The sequence below is a fragment of the Taudactylus pleione genome, unplaced genomic scaffold, assembly GCF_031769625.1.
Source record: "Taudactylus pleione unplaced genomic scaffold, aTauple2 ptg000367l, whole genome shotgun sequence".
NCBI classification, from domain to species: Eukaryota; Metazoa; Chordata; class Amphibia; order Anura; family Myobatrachidae; genus Taudactylus; species Taudactylus pleione.
In genome coordinates, this window is record NW_028284768.1 from 2,042,789 (window position 1) to 2,059,402 (window position 16,614).

Consider the following 16,614-nt stretch of genomic DNA (forward strand, 5'->3'; position numbering starts at 1 on the left):
CAACAACACAGCAGTAACACAACTCACCATCTCCACCTCAGCTCTCTGCACACCGAGATAGAGCGAGTAAAATAGATATTAATTCATTAAGGAAAATTTCCAGGAGCTCAACAACAGATCACACCACACTTGTTACCAGGTACAACATCATCATCATTATTACAATATAATAACATTTGTGTATTATACGCAACAGTGCGGAGAATGTCTATCAGAAGAGCCACATCAGCCGGCTACAGGATGCCAGACAGGACTACAGCAAAACTGGCATCAACTTCCTCTGTCTCTTTAAATAAGTCACTTCCTGGGACGCGACAAGTTCTGTCGCTGCCTGATCGGGAGAAGGGGAGACATGCCTGGAGTGATGCCGTCAGGCAGGACCATGTGTGGAGGGAGTTTGTGGAAGCTGAAAAACGAGGCGAGAAACAATGGTAAGTCCTTCACTTTTTTATATTTCTTAAATTATTAGCAACAAATAAAATAGTATTTATATTTATTACAGGGTTTTTCCATTTTGTTTAAGGAGTTTAGAACATCCCCTCTCTTCCCAATCATAGAACTTTTGTCGGGTCCCTCCACCAGGACCCCCATTAGCTGCATCCAACGGGGTCGTAGCTTAGTTTACTTTACACATAACAGGGACCTTTGCTGATCATTTTTAATGTATGAATTAGAAGTTCTGGTCTCTTTGTGGGGCCTATTCATGATCACTTAGGGCAGTGGCGTTACTAGGTTAGGTGTCTCATACACCATAGGAAAACATGATTCAGCAAAACATGATTCTTGGTAAATTTGAGTATTTCCGCTGACAAAACTCTCCTGTGTCCCTGCGATGCTGACCGAGTTGAAACTCAGGCCAGACACGATTCTTACTTAGTAATGTAAATTTACCCTCTAGACCAGTGATTCCCAACCTCGGTCCTCAAGACACACTAACAGTCCTGGTTTTCGTGATATCCATGGTTGAGCACAGATGGATAAATCAAAATAACTGAGATACTAATTAAATCACCTGTGCTCAAGTATGGCTATCCTTAAAACATGGACTGTTAGTGTGCCTTGAGGACTGTGGTTGGGAACCCCTGCTCTAGACTGCTCAGGGAGTCAGGGAGATTGCTACTATGTCAGGGAGTCTCTCTGACAATCAGGGAGAGTTGGCAAGTATGGTGCAGTTTTACTTTTTCTAATGCTCCAAATAGGCTAGTTACTGCATTTGAATTTTGATTTTAGAAGGAAATTAGGTTAATAAATAAGCCTTATTCATGTTACCTAAAGATAACAATATAGTTTAACAGTGTTTTTTCTTTTGCTGGTTTGTTTCTCTGCAAATGAACAATATCCCCACTCTATCCTCCCAATAAAACAACAACTCAAACTATTAAAGAGTAAGGGGTAAATTTATTAAAGGGAGAGATTTTAGAAGTGAGTTTTAAAAGTGATGTTGCCCATAGCAACCAATCAGATTCTACTTAACGTTTAACTAGCACCTTCTAGAAGATAATAGCTAGAATCTGATTGGTTGCTATGGGCAACATCACTTTTAAAACTCACTTCTAAAAACTCTAACTTTAGTAAATTTACCCCTAAGTGTGTCTTTTCTACAACTATTTTTAATTGGAGTGGAGTTTTTAAGCACTTGCTCAGCACACAAACATATTATGTAAGACCTTGAGGGCTAAAATACACCATGATGTCATGTCGAGGGGGCGAGGCCACCAGGACCAGCAATAAGATGAGTGCTCTGGGTGGCTCCACAAGCTGAGTGAGTGCCAGGAGTATGCACTGTACAGGATGCAAGGTGCCATTCCAGACACCCTACATGCCAGATGCAGGTGCCATGGGGCAGCGATGGTGCCCCATGGCGATGGGCATCCCTCACACACCCATAGTTATGGCCCTACCTAGATGACATAATTTATAGGTTATGGAGGGAATGCATTGCTGGGGCAATATGCTGCAGGCCACTACTCCTGGTACAGGTAATGCTGACTATAACTTGGGCACAAAGCTGTTATGAGTGTAACTCCAAATAATAAGATTTAAATCCACTGAATCTATAGTTATAGAGTTGCATATAAGTCCATTTTGTGGGTGTCTCTTGCGTGTTTAGCACTGTGCATGCTCTAGAGCTGAGCGCACACATCTAATGGTGCGTACACACTGGGCGATTAAAGCGGACGACTGAACGATAACGATATCGTTATCGTTCAGTCGTCCACTTTATCGTCCATTTTTAACACAAAAAAGATGAACGATGACGACAACACACGTTCCCGCGGGTTGTTCGTCATCATCGTTCATCGCGCTGACATGCAGGCCAACCTGACGACCTCGTCAGGTTGCTGCATGTCAGGGAATGGGTGAGAGAGCCCGGCGCTGAACGATATCGCTAATGATATCGTTCAGCGGCTGTGCTCAATGTCATGAACGACATTGAGCACAGCCTGCCGGGGACACACTAGACGATATCGCTCAGGGAGCATATCGTCTAGTGTGTATGCACCTTAAGGGTCGTATGCAACTCAGGCTCATCTCCGGTCAGCATCCCCAGTCTGCAGCCGAAGGGGCCTGACGACAGCTATGAAACCTAACGTATGGACAGGGTCACATTGATGTGACAGCGCAGTATGCAGGTAACTATCCGCATTTAGGGACAAATTCATTACGGATCGCAATTGCAACCGCGTATGCAGAACGGTCAAAGGTGCATGCATCGCAGTGCACGTACATGAGTTATTATTGCGGTCGCTCTGCTATCACGGACACAGATATAAAGCCATCGCAGAGTGAGTGATGGGACGTCAGTGTTTTGGGGGGTGGTGACGGGGGAGTGGTTGGAGAAACGCAGGAGTGCCTGTCAGTTTGAACGCCGTTACTTAGCTGTGCATAAATTAGCCACTGCGATGGCATACGCAGCCTGTGTACTCACTGCTGCGACAAGAGTTGTAATTTCTGAGACAGGTCAGAGCTGCTGTAATTGTGCGTGACTGGCCGATGTTACCGATGTATACGCAGGACTGCGAGGTCTTACGTATGCGAGATAGCGGTAGTGGGCGTCTCTATGCTGGCTTTGCGATTGCAGACATTAGCATATTTTTGCAGAACTGCGTGCGTAATCACAGCTGCGATCCCAATAGCGATCCATAGTCAATCAGGCGCTTAGTCCGTGCACACAATGGTGCTGAATCTGACGCAAGGCGGACGTGTTTTGCGTGATGCCGTGGAACCACCTTATGCTAATGTGAGCTTCCTCGTGCTAGGGGCACCAGATCCATCAGACGCAGACTCCCCTTCCCCGTACACAGGGCTCAGAATAGCACCGAGCTGTAGCTACACCCCAACTACGCTCTGGTGACACTCCCACAAGACAGAAAAGTTCTGTGCGCTCGCATATTGTCATTTCTCGTCCTGAAACGCACATTTCACGCAAAGACCGAGCCAGCCAGGTTTCGGTCCACTCAGAATCGGATGGAGATACGCAACGAGGAGTACATGTGTTTCTGAGCAAGCGCCGTATGCTGAAACATTTTGCGTCCATACAAAGAGATTCGTCCGATGTGTGTGCAGCTGAGGCTGGCGTGATCAACCCCCGAAATTAGCCCCATACTGTTAACTCATTTCATGTTGGACATTTGTAAGCAATGTCACATTGATAGTAATGGTGCGTACACACTGGGCGATTAAAGTGGACGACTGAACGATAACGATATCGTTATCGTTCAGTCGTCCACTTTATCGTCCATTTTTAACACAAAAAAGATGAACGATGACGACGACGCGCGTTCCCGCGGGTCGTTCGTCATCCTCGTTCATCGGGCTGACATGCAGGCCAACCTGACGACCTCGTCAGGTTGCTGCATGTCAGGGAATGGGTGAGAGAGCCCGGCGCTGAACGATATCGCTAATGATATCGTTCAGCGGCTGTGCTCAATGTCATGAACGACATTGAGCACAGCCTGCCGGGGACACACTAGACGATATCGCTCAGGGAGCATATCGTCTAGTGTGTACGCACCTTAAGTGTGTCTGCAGTGCACTCAGTGACTGACATCCAGCTTGCCAGTCTTGTGTTAGCTGCTAACAATTGTCATCTGTCAATACACATATTCCCACAGGCACGTGACACTTGTATTACATGTGAGAGGCTGAGAACATGCTCAACAAGATGCTGGAGGCTAAACAAAACATGTGCCTTGCGGTGAAACAAGCCATCAGGGAAGGCAGAATCACTTGTGGTTTCTTGTATTGGATAATCCCTCTAATATGCTCTATACCTATAGTACACTGCCCCCTCCTCCTCCTCCCTACGGAAAGCACCATAATCTAAAGCCGGGAGCCAGATTGCACTGCATCACACTCATTGGGCAGGATGTACTAACCTCAAATATGGGGTCAAACCTCCAAACTGCAGTTTTTCGGAGGTTTGCCGCCTAATCCATATGCATTAAAGTGATCCATAGCAGATATTGAAGATATGTACTGCGGCCCGCCGGCACTGCAGTCCCCATAACAGGCTATGGGGCAGTGATGTGTCGGTATGCTCAGGAGAGCAAAACTTTCCGGAGCTTGTGCGCGATAGGAAATGCCATCTATAGATGCCATTGCCCTTAGAAGCAAATGGGCTTCTTACCGTGGAATTCCCCTGAGAGGGACCAGAAGGATCTCTCTCTGTACCCCCCGCAGCTTGCGCACGCGCTGGACGGTCATAAACCCGGAAGTCTTCTCTTATTGGAAGAGTTGTCGTTTGTATAATTAGTCATGCATACAGTATTAATAAATGCTGATATGCATGTGATAAAGGGTGGGATGTACTAATCTTGCGTTGTACATCCAAAATTACTAGAGATGAGCGGTTCGGATTCTGTGGAATCCGAACCGCTCCGAACATAGGGGATCCGAGTCCACCCGAACCCTGTTCGGGTGTTCCCCGCCTGACTCTGATCCCCGTACGGCCGCCTGATGTCGGATACTCGCGGACGCCTGATGTCAGGGCTCCTCGAGTGTAGGGCAGAACGCTGTGATAGCGGCAGCTGTGTGTTTGTTACAGCAGCCAATGAGAGTCACACAGACTCTAACTGGCTGCTACACGGAGGGAGCCGGCTGGAGCTCACTCAGAAGCTTCATCTTCCGGCTCCCTCCTCGTCGCGTGGCAGCAGAGCGGACGGCGGCTGGAGCGGGGATACAGGTAAGTTTTTTTTTGTTTGTTTTTTTATGTGTGTGGGGGGGGGCTGCTAATGGGGGGCATACTACTGGGGGCCTGCTTATGGGGGGCATACTGCTGGGGGGGGCATACTACTGGGGGCCTGCTAATGGGGGGCATACTACTGGGGGCCTGTTAATGGGGGGCATACTACTGGGGGCACTGCATAGGGGGCCCTACTACTAAGGGGACTGCATAGGGGCAGCACTACTGGGGGCATTGTGTAAGGGACACCACTGCTGGGGGCATTGTGTAAGGGACACCACTGCAGGGGGCAATGTGTAAGGGACACTATTGCTGTGGGCATTATATAAGTGGCACTACTACTATGGGCTTTGTGTATAAGGGTCACTACTGTGTGCATTGTGTAAAAGGGTCACTACTGTGGGCATTGTGTAAAAGGGGCACTACTGTGGGCATTGTGTAAAAGGGGCACTACTGTGTGTCGTAACATAAATAAGAGACACTACTTTATGGTGTAATGTGAATCAGGCACTATGTGCGGTGTAATGTGAATAAGATTGCAGTGACACCTTGGGCCGTAGCCCACTATGTAAACAAGTACTGTGATTCTGCTGGCCGTACCCCACTGGGTGGGTGCACTACTTTTCATTTCTGCCACTGCTGTGTGGCAATGTGTCATAGATGTGCTTTAAATTGTGGTGTCTGTGCCGCTGCGCCGCTGCTTTGTCGCTTAGTAAGTGTAACCAGTCAGCTCACTGCAACCTTTGGCCAATAATGGTGAAAACAATATTATAAGCTGTGAGGTGTTCTAAATTGACTGGAAATTAATGTTATTGAGGTTAATAATACACTAGGAAGAAAAAAAAGACCAATTTATGTGATTTTAGCTTTTTTTGTAAATTTTTGTAAAAAAATCCAAATCTAAAGCCAGTCACCGCAGTTTGGCAAATCCAAATCCAAAGCCGGACAACGAATTAGAACCGAATCCAAATCCGGCAAAAATGTTCCGGCGCACATCCCTAAAAATGACTAATCGCGGCGAGGTGGCGACGAAGCGGTGATGTGCAGATGTGGTAAGGAGCCCATAGGCTTCTATAGGGTAACGCCAGAAAAACCTGTTGTTACCCTCCGCACCGAAAATAGGGTGGCCAGGGATTAGCACATATGAAAATGCGGTAAAACCCCCTGAAAACTGGGTTTTTACCGCATTTTTCCTTTAGTACATCCCAGCCAAAAAGACTCGGATTGATCGATGTAATGCAATACATGATGGATCACTCCCACAGTCACTACGGTAACACTTCAAAGTTCTAACACAAAATACTGCCACACGTAATAGAGGAATCCTGATGTCTCATTCACACATTAAAACCTGCTGGAGGAAGTTAATGGGCAGAGTGCCTGATGCAGAGATGAGCTCGCTAATGCAGTCATAGCTGCGATCCTGCATGCGGAATACACACGATTGACCGGCGGTCAGAAGACCGATAGCAGCATCCAGATGTTCAGGATCCTGACAGGAGCCGGTAAGTAGCCTAACCCTCCTCTGGTGGCACCTAACCCTAACCTCCCCCCAGTGGTGCCTAACCCTAACCTCCCCCCAGTGGTGCCTAACCCTAACCTCCCCCTCCCCACAGCCTAACCCTCCCCGGTCGGTGCCAAACCCTAACCCACCCCGGGAGGTCCTTAAACCTAACCCCCCCCCATCCCTGGCCTAACCGTAACCTCCCCCCAGTGGTGCCTAACCCTAACCTCCCCCTCCCCACAGCCTAACCCTCTGCGGTCTGTGCCTAACCCTAGCTCACCCTGGGAGGTCCTTAAACCTAAACCCCCCCATCCCCGGCCTAACCCTAACCAGCATACTTACCATTGGGATGCCTGCGGTCGGGATGCCGACATCGGTATCTTGATCTCTTCGGGATGGCAGCGTCGGCCTTATGGCGGGCGTCGGGATTCTGGTGCTGGTACAGGGCCGGTGCAAGGTTTCTCGACACCCTAGGCAAAACTTTGCCCAAACCCCAGCCCCCACCCAACACACACCAATACAAAAACTTTCCAGCCCTTCAGGTGAGAGTGTGGAGGTAGCCTCTTAGAAGTTCCACCGCCACCACCTGTTTTAAGTACAACAAAGTCCCTCTTTTGGAGACATCCTTAATTTTGTGAGAGGCAGACTTAAGGGCATCCCCCAGATCCCGGTGATCTATGCAGCTGCCTAATGGTGGAGCTGGCCCTGTGGATAGTATCCCTTTTTCTCTGTCTCCTATGAGCTCTGCAATGTTGTAGCTGTAATGGACCCAGAAGGTAAATGGTAAACATGGCTGAGGTGTAGAAGAAACACCTAGTATAGTGCAGACCCTCCAACATGACCCGTTCCATTAGGTACAAAATGCTCTGCTCCTGAGCTTCCTTCTTAATGTATGATTGCAGCCACCTGTGGTGACACACCTGCCTCATCTATTATCTAGTTCAACACAGGTGACTACAATCATACATTAGGTGGGAAGTCCAGGAGCAGAGTGTTTTGTACCTAATGGAACGGGTCATGTTTAAGGGTAGTATAGTGTGGTGGATGCGTTTTACTAGCTCTCAGCTATGGCTCCACCTTCGCTCAGCGTGAGAGCTATCTAGCCCCCTTCTGTCAGCTACTGTCTGCGGCCGTGCCTTCTAATGACAGCCGGGCACTGACCTCCGTTACCGAAAGCTGGTCAGACACACCCCGCCGCCTTCCGCTTTCTCCAACTGAGATGCTGCTCCCAGCCACACTGGGCGGACATGTGGCAGGTAGCCAGTGACAGCTCTTTGGATCTCATATTGAGAGTTGACAGCAACTGATTCCAAATGCAAATGTCACACCTAGAATCAACTCCAGACCTTTTACCTGCTTAACTGATAATGAAATAACGAGGGAATCGCCCACACCTGTCCATGAAATAGCTTTTGAGTTGATAGTCCCATTACTTTTGGCCCCTTAAAAAGTGGGAGGCACATATAGAAACCGTTGTAATTAAAGCACATCTTGTTTGTTTCATTTCAAAGCCATTGTGGTGGTGAATAGAGGCCAAAATATGAAAATTCTGTCAATGTCCCAATATTTATGCACCTGACTGTAACTGAATCAGGCAGAAAGATGCCGAATATCCCCAAAAATCACCTTGTGTTTGTTGTACACAGGGCCAGATTACACCCCGTGGGGCCCCTAGGCAGTCAAAGAGGGGAACTCAATATGAAACGTAAACTTCGCTGTCGAAGTTTACGTTTCATATCGGAGCTTTTCCCTGGGATAAAGTATCGGGCGCGCCCCCGCTTATCCCCGTATTCAATATGAAACTAACGAAAACAGGAGCCTGCGAAGTGGGATTTGCGTAAAGTTACAAAATTTTCCTTAAAAAAATTGTAGGACCCCCCTAAAGTTGTAAGAACATGGGGGATCACTATGGGTACCCCTGTTTTAGCCTTTAAATGAAAGTCGGGGATTTAAATAGCCGCTGCAGGTGTTTTTTCCCGACATTGAAGAAGTGATGCAGAAGAGCACTTAGGTCATTTTTTTTGTTTTTTTAAGTGGTCCCATCAAATTTGGGGTACATGAAAATGGGTACTAGCATATTTTGATGTCCCTAAAGTAAGTTTTTAAAAATTCTGCAATTGTGCACCTGCCGCTATAAATCTATTCTAGAAAACATCTGCCGCATACTTGCAGAATAGCCCTGAACCTATTTCCCTATTGTTAAACAATTTTTTCCCATTTTTTTTTTTTTCACCCCAATTTTTAAATGAATTTTTTGGGGTGTCCCTATTTTTTTTAAAACTTTTTTTGACACAGTTCTTTTTTAAATGTCATTCCCAGGGGTGCAGGCTATTTTTTTTTAAGCCTGCACCCCTAAACCCCAATTCTGCACTTTTTTTCGACACCTATTCAATGGTGAAAAGTTATCCCCGTTTTTTATCAAAGACTTTTCGAACCTGCGAAAAGTCTTTGAAATTGAATACGGTGTAAAACTAAAACCTGCAATAATGACGTCATAGGTGCGATATTAACGCAAAAACTGAGTTTTCACTCCCATATTGAATACCCCTGAAAATCTCGGGCCCCATTCACAAATGATCTTCTAATATGTCTCAATTTTACCAACCAACAATTTTAATAAACGTAGGTCGCACTGAATTTTTTACAAACTGACAGCTGACAGCTGATGAGCTTTTAAGAGACAAACTGTAATGTGACTCTGATGTCTATGGTTTATGTACTTTACGTTGTTAATGGGCACATTACATTAATACAGTATTTTCTCTATAGAGTCTTTAATGTAAGTTTTTCGTTTCTTTGAGTTGATTAATTTTTTTCTATCTTTTGGATACAATTTAAGAAAGTTTGATGGTAATTTTCCTTCAAGATCCAATCAATATTATTTTGATCTGTTGTCACAGGGCCCCTAAAAGGTGCGGGGCCCATAGGCCGGTGCCTACTCTGCCTGTTTGGTAATCCAGCACTGGTTGTACATCAGATCCAATTTTGCTAGTAGAAGGACTATTCACATTTGCTGGTTTTGGCCGGGCGGCAAAAAGCCGCCCTGTTTTTAGCTGCATACACAGGGGTTTTTTTTTCTTACCCAGAAACACCCCCCCAACGATCCAAATGTTTTCATTTTTTCAGAGAAGGAGACAGTGCTCCGTCTCCGACCTCTACGGCTCCCTGCACTGTGAACACTGGCCTCTGAAGTGACCGGTTGCTAAAGAAGCCTCCGATCGCTTCAGAGGCCAACGTTCCAGTCAAAGGGAGCCAGCCGGAGTGGGAGCCAGCGTGGTGGTGAGGGAAGTACTGGGCACGGGGGCACTGCATAACGGACACTACTTTAGGGGGCCATGCATAACGAGCACTACTTTAGGGAGCCATGCATAACGAGCACTACTTTAGGGAGCCATGCATAAGGGGCACTACTTTAGGGGGCCATGCATAAGGGGCACTACTTTAGGGAGCCATGCATAACGAGCACTACTTTAGGGAGCCATGCATAACGAGCGCTACTTTAGGGAGCCATGCATAAGGGGCACTACTTTAGGGAGCCATGCATAACGAGCACTACTTTAGGGAGCCATGCATAAGGGGCACTACTTTAGGGAGCCATGCATAAGGGGCACTACTTTAGGGGGCCATACATAACGTGCACTACTTTCGGGAGCCATGCATAAGGGGCACTACTTTAGGGGGCCATGCATAAGGGGCACTACTTTAGGTATATACATAGCCAGGCTTGAAAAGTAGATAAAAGGGAAGCAGGTGGGTTCTTTCACACGGCATGGGCATGGCACGGTGGCCGTATTACAGCCGGGAATATTCACTGTACAGGACGTCTGCCATGCCGTGCCCGTGCCGTCCCTGCACTCCAGTGGTGTAAAGGAAACAATGTTTCCTTTCACACACAGGGGCTTGTGCCGGTCGGGCTAGTACAGCTGCTGCTGCTGCGCATGCCCAAAAGGAAAAAAAAACACACACATTAAAAGCAGCTCAAAGCCGCTGCTTATGAATGGCACTGAGTGCCTGAAAAAAGCCGTCCGGCTGCCGCCAGGTTCTTCCCTGGCCGGCCAAAACCGGCAAATGTGAAACTGGCCTTAGTGTCAGGGTTTCTGCCACAAGACTCACAATAGTAAATATTTAGCTGCTGTTGTTCTAATAAGCTCCACCCACGTTTTGGCTAAGGTCTGCCCCTGGTCATACAGTCATAGGGGTAAGAGGGCTCATTCACTACGGATCGCAATATAGCGTACGCACACAGTTCAACTGCGATAGTATGCTAATCCATAGCGATCACATTGCCGCCGCACCACTACATAAGGAGGCCCACTTACCCTTCATCCGTAATGGTTAGCAAGACTGCAAAAACATCGGTACAATCGAGTACCATCGGACCCATACGCACAGTTAAGGCAGATCAGACCTCACTCTGGAATCGCTTACTTCAGCGCACGCTATGAGGCCTCAGGCTGTGTAGGCCATTGTAGTGGATAATTTATGCACACCCATGCAACATCGTTGAAACGCACTGGCACGCCTGTGTTCGGCCGACCACCCCCCGTCACCACCCACAAACATCACTTCTTGTCAATCACTGTGCGATGGGTTTGCGTAGCCATTGCAGTCCCAATCGCAATGACTGGTTTGCGCACATGCACTGCATACGTATGCGCAGAACGTACCAAACGGCCGATTGCGTGCGTTTAAGCAACTGCGATCCAAAGCTGAATCAGGCCCAGAGACAGTGAATGGAATTTCTGTGCTCACCTTGCTTTATGGGTAGGGAATCATTTGCTATATACTTTAATAGATGACCCCCATGGACAGGACTGTGCTGCCTAAGGGGGGCATTGAGATCAGGGGTGTCTTAAGAGAGGAGGGAGCCCGTGTGCAGACTCAGTGCAGGCCCCCTCCTCTCTCTATCGGCCTGGCGGGTGCAGTAGATTCTGGCTTAGTGCCCGTACTGTGCAGGCACGAGACACCGGGAAAATGGGCGCCATCATTTTACCAGTGATTTCTGCTGCTCTGCAGCACCAGCCCAGAGCAGCACTCTAGAGCAGGTTAGTATAAAGACTATATGGGTGCAGGGTGTGCGATGTTGGGCCCCTGGACCCAAGGGCCTGTGTGCACCGCACACCCTGCACCCATTATAGATACGCCCCTGATTGAGATGGTGCCCTTTATCCAGGCTTGCCTACCCTCCCAATTTGGCCGGGAGCCTCCCTATTTTCGGGTGCCGCTCCCGGCCCCCCGGAAAGGCAGGCAAGCCTCCCGGAAGCCTCCGACCCTCCCATCCTCCCCCCTGAAAAGATTAGAAACCCCCGCAGCGGGGGAGCCGGTGACGCGATTCGCGCTGTATCGCGTCATCGCGGCCCCGCCCCCTGCTTCACTCTGCCGAAAATAACGGCATTGTGAAGAGGGGCGGAGCCACGATGACGCGATCGTGTGGCTCTGCCCCGGCTCCACCCTCAATGTACCACCAACTGGCTGGCCCGCCCCCAAGGACCGCCCCCCCCCTCCCCCCTGCTGTTAGCCGACAATCATCTCCCTCCCGGAAGGCTGGAGCTGAAGCAAGTATGCCTTTATCCCTCTTATACATACTACCACAGACCCTCCAACATGACCCGTTCCACCGGGTACAAAATGCTTTGCTCCTGAACTTCCCACCTAATTTATGTTTGCAGCCACCTATTTTGAAACGCCCTTCAGCCACCTGTACTGAAACACCATTAACTAATTCAACACAGGTGGCTGCAATCAAATTAGGTAAGAAGACAAGGAGCAGAGCATTTTGTACCTGGGGGAAGGGGTCACGTTGGAGGCTAGGCTATCATAAAGATCTGAGTTGTATGCACTTTTAATACCATATTTCATCATTTGAAAGCATTAATTTTGCCTCTCAACAAGATAAATAGTAACACTTTTTTTTAAGCCTTATTGCCTGATACAGCTGCCTGGGGTGATCTTATAGGTATTATGGCCAAGGGCGGCACTTCTCACACAAATAATTCTAATGTCCTGTTTCATTTTTCACAGGCATGAAAACTGGAGCTTCCTAAAAGAGTATGACGCACTGGTAAGAAATGTCCGATTAATAAGATAAAGCTTGCTGTATAACTTTCATTGTTCTGCAACAAACAATGGCCATGCAAAGACATAGGCCCTGATTCAGAGCGCTCGCTCTGAATCAGGGCCCACCTCCATAAATATGGAGCGTCCTCCTGGACGCTCGTATAGCTGTGGGTCACCACCCACAGCCTATACGAGCGTGCAGGATGATGGTCGCGATGGTCTTGACCATCGCGACCATCGCCAGTGCGAGCAGAACGCCTCCGTCTGGCAGGCACGCCCCTGGCACGCCCCCTTTGATCAGACACAACGAGCGAAGGAAAGTCCTTCGCTCGTCGCGTCTCGCGCATGCGCACGACGGAGCTCCCTCCGTCGTGCGCATGCACAGTGCACACCATCAACCCACTTGCGAGCGGACAGCCGCTCGCGAGTGGGTCTGAATCAGGCCCAAAGTTCCAGATCTGGGACATAACATGTATTGGACACTGGTAGATGTACTAAGCCTTGGAGAAAGATAAAGTGGACAGAGCTAAAGTACCAATCAATCAGCTCCTGTCTTTTTTCAAACACAGCCTGGAACTTGACAGTTAGGAGCTGATTGGTTGGTACCTTATCTATTTCCAAGGCTTAGCACATCTATAATGCATACTTCCTACTTCGGAGCACTCAGATCCAGAAGGTCTGCGAAGTGTGAACTCCAGGTGGGCTGGAAACCACAAATCGCATCATCGCCGCCCCAGCTACATTTTGATTTGTGCATTATATTATTGGGGGGCAGGGTTGGGATGATGAGATCGCCTCCCACTTCATATAAGAATTGGCGGGATGTGGGAGAATTGCTCACTTAGGGCCTGATTCAGAGGCAGATGCTAATTCTGCCGCGACTGCGACTTATTGCAGAGTCGCAGCAGCAATAATATGCAAATACTAGTTTCAGGCTTCCACTTGTGTACCAGCGAGTTCTGGATTGTGCAAGCCCTGGGACGCCCACTTTTAATGCCTGTGAATGTGCATCTACGCAGGTGATTCCAAGGAGTCCACCATCCACTGTATGTGAACTAAAATATGCCTATTAGGAGGTGTCTTTTACACCTAATATAGGGCAACGGGACCTCAACCCCCTAGTATGTCTTCTGGAAACCACTGTCCAAATCCATTTGAAGGCTCAGAACAGGCTCCCCGGATCAAAGTTCTGTCCAGCATACACCAACGGGAGGTCCGACCGGGTCCCTAACCTCCCTAAAACCTGGCCAGGATCCAACTGGACCACCACGCGTTGGTTTCATCCCAATTGGTGCAGGGGTGTCCAAATCCATAAGAAAGAAAGACAGACCGACCAGTGAATTTTATATATAAGATTTGGTACCATTTGTATTTGTAATATTTCTTTAGAATGAAGATTACGGTCCCCAATCCCTTTCCTTCTAATTCTGCCATTTGTGGATAATCTTCAACCACTTTCCCCCAGTTCTCTCATGCCCCCACAGTGTCTCTCCAGCTCCAGATCCCTTCTGTTACCCAGTGCTCCAGTGTCTCTCCAGCTCCCTTCTTTCACTCCAGCCCACAGATATTTATCTTCCCTTCTGGCTGTTCCTCTTTGCCCTGCCTTCCAGCGGTGCAGCACAATAAACAAAAATTTTATTGCACCGGCCACCGCTGGTGCCGAAAGTTCAAGCCACAGTGTCTACCCGAACAGACCATGTACATACCTGCACCCTGCTGATCATTGTAGTGGCCCAGGCAGAGGCCCGGTACAGCTATGCCCCTAGCGCCCCCTGTCACTGGACCTGGGGTCTGTGCACTGTGACACAGGGTGGAGGGAGGGAATTTAGCAATGAGACGTATTTGCAATTATACATCCCGCCCTCAGTGAGCAGAAGGAATAATAATGGGCAGTGGCATAACTAGGGTATTTGGAGCCCAGGGCCAGATGAAAAATGGAGCCCCCCCTCCTATATGCACATGCCAAAGGCGTGGCCACTGAAAAAAAGGGGGCGTGTCAACGTGACACACCACCGTTTCTCATCACTCTGGGAACATTCCTTTCCATATACACCTTAATGCCCCCAGTAGTAGTGCCCCTCTTGCAATGCCTACTGTAGTAGTGTCCCTTATGCAATGTCCCCAGTAGCAATGTCCTTTGTATTAGTGCTCCCAGTAGTGCCCTTTATACAGTGCCCGTTATACAGTGCCCCAAGTAGTGGTCCCCCCCAGTGGTGATCCCCCTTATGCAGTGCCCCCAGTAGTGCCTCTTATACATTGCCCCCCCCCTGTGCTGTGCCCCCAGTAGTGGTCCCCTTACGCAGTGCCCCCCCAACGGTCCTCCCTACGCAGTTCACAGATGTGAGTACATCTCAAGATGTGCACAACTTTGCATACATGGCAGCGTTGGCCCAAATTACTTCCAATTCTGAATACGCCTCACTGGGATCAGTTCCATTACATGGGCGATGCTGGTGATGTGCTGTTGTGGTTTTGTGGGGTGTTCATTAGTTGTTCACTAAAGTATTACATGGATGTGATATTTATTATTACGGAAGTATAATAATTTTATACATTGTGGCTACTTTGCAGTACATTTCATTTTTTATATGTATTTTTTGACTTTGTTTAGGGCAATAAAAAAGAAGTGGAAAAGCCACCCGAATATGTACCAATCTTTTCCGACCAGGTGCCCAATACCACCAACCAAATGATTGGCAGCAGGATAAACACTGACCTGGGAAAAACATTGGTCCACATGGATTTCTTTCTGACCAGTGGAAACCAGAAGAAGAGGTTGGGTACGGAACTTCTTCCGTTCTAACCATCGGTTACATAACGCGGACACAACGCTACACTGCAGACATGGGTACAATGGTGAATATTACAGCCGGGCGGATTGTAGTGACCACTCATCGATGACCATTTTTGAAGAACGATGAAGCAATGCCAACAAACAATATGGATTCTTACGTTAATACTTGATGGGGGGGGGGGCAGTTTGTACACCAGATATTTAGAAGACCATGACCACGATTCAGAGGTGGGGGCAATGGTGATATTTGCGCAGTTGCGCAAATATCTGGTACTGCGCATGCGAGAAAAGTCCTGAAAACCCCTACGGCGCATGCGTTCCCCTGAGTGTGCGCAGACCCAGCTGTTGTATATGACGGCGCTGGCATTAGAACTGGAGAGACAAAACCATGGGCATTCCTGGGCACTGACTAGGAGATGGCATGAAGGGAATTCAGAAAAAGGGCCGTCTCATGGGCATGTTATGGGAGTGCCAAGGGGGCGTCAGTGAGAGCAGCTGTGTTCTCATGTGCAGACCCACTGCCCAGCGGCCATGAACAGGGGGATTTCGGAAGGAGACACTGCGCCAGCCATAGGCTGTCAAAAGCATCGATGGTGAAGTGATGGAGGACTAATGGGGGAGCGTTCAAAACCATTGGCAGAGTTGCACATATCATCGCCACTGCGACCATCTCTGAATCAGGCCCTAATAAGAATATGCGCATTTTAACGTACAATAGCAAGGAAAGAATGTATCATATGTGTAAGCGTGTTCTCTAGCAATGCAGCCAATGATTTATCATACTGGAAATGTACAAGGTGAAAGTGAGCTGATATAACTGATAGCTTCTGTATTGAGGCTTTGTTAGTTACAAAGGTATTGTTACTGCTCATTATAGAGTAATTATCACTGAATGCGATACATAAATTATGGATTCATTTTTTATTATCATTATTGCTGTGGACACGTTTGTTGTTCAAAGGATTCAAGTTCTCCCCCACCAAAAAAAATTTAATTTTTTATTACAAGTTATAATACTGGACTAGACTTGTGTCACGGGTATTATTTGTTTTACAGTAGAGACAAGAGTTTTTA

At 48.0% G+C, this 16,614-nt stretch overlaps 1 protein-coding gene across 1 annotated transcript; it reads left to right on the plus strand.

Moving 5' to 3' along the window:
- The first annotated feature begins 6 nt into the window (after positions 1–6).
- Positions 7–16,561, plus strand: CIMIP5 (ciliary microtubule inner protein 5). Its single transcript, XM_088444593.1, has 3 exons — positions 7–431; positions 12,711–12,750; positions 15,358–16,561. The coding sequence occupies exons 1-3, from the start codon at positions 205–207 to the stop codon at positions 15,547–15,549; spliced, it is 459 nt and encodes a 152-aa protein (XP_088300719.1). The 5' UTR covers positions 7–204; the 3' UTR covers positions 15,550–16,561.
- Positions 16,562–16,614: the final 53 nt, after the last annotated feature.

Excerpts from the sequence above, each read along its gene's own strand:
- CIMIP5 (XM_088444593.1), top strand. The coding sequence starts at position 205 with ATGTCTATCAGAAGAGCCACATCAGCCGGCTACAGGATGCCAGACAGG. Across the intron at positions 432-12,710 it reads AAACGAGGCGAGAAACAATG|GCATGAAAACTGGAGCTTCC; the intron begins GTAAGTCCTTCA and ends CATTTTTCACAG. Across the intron at positions 12,751-15,357 it reads TAAAAGAGTATGACGCACTG|GGCAATAAAAAAGAAGTGGA; the intron begins GTAAGAAATGTC and ends GACTTTGTTTAG.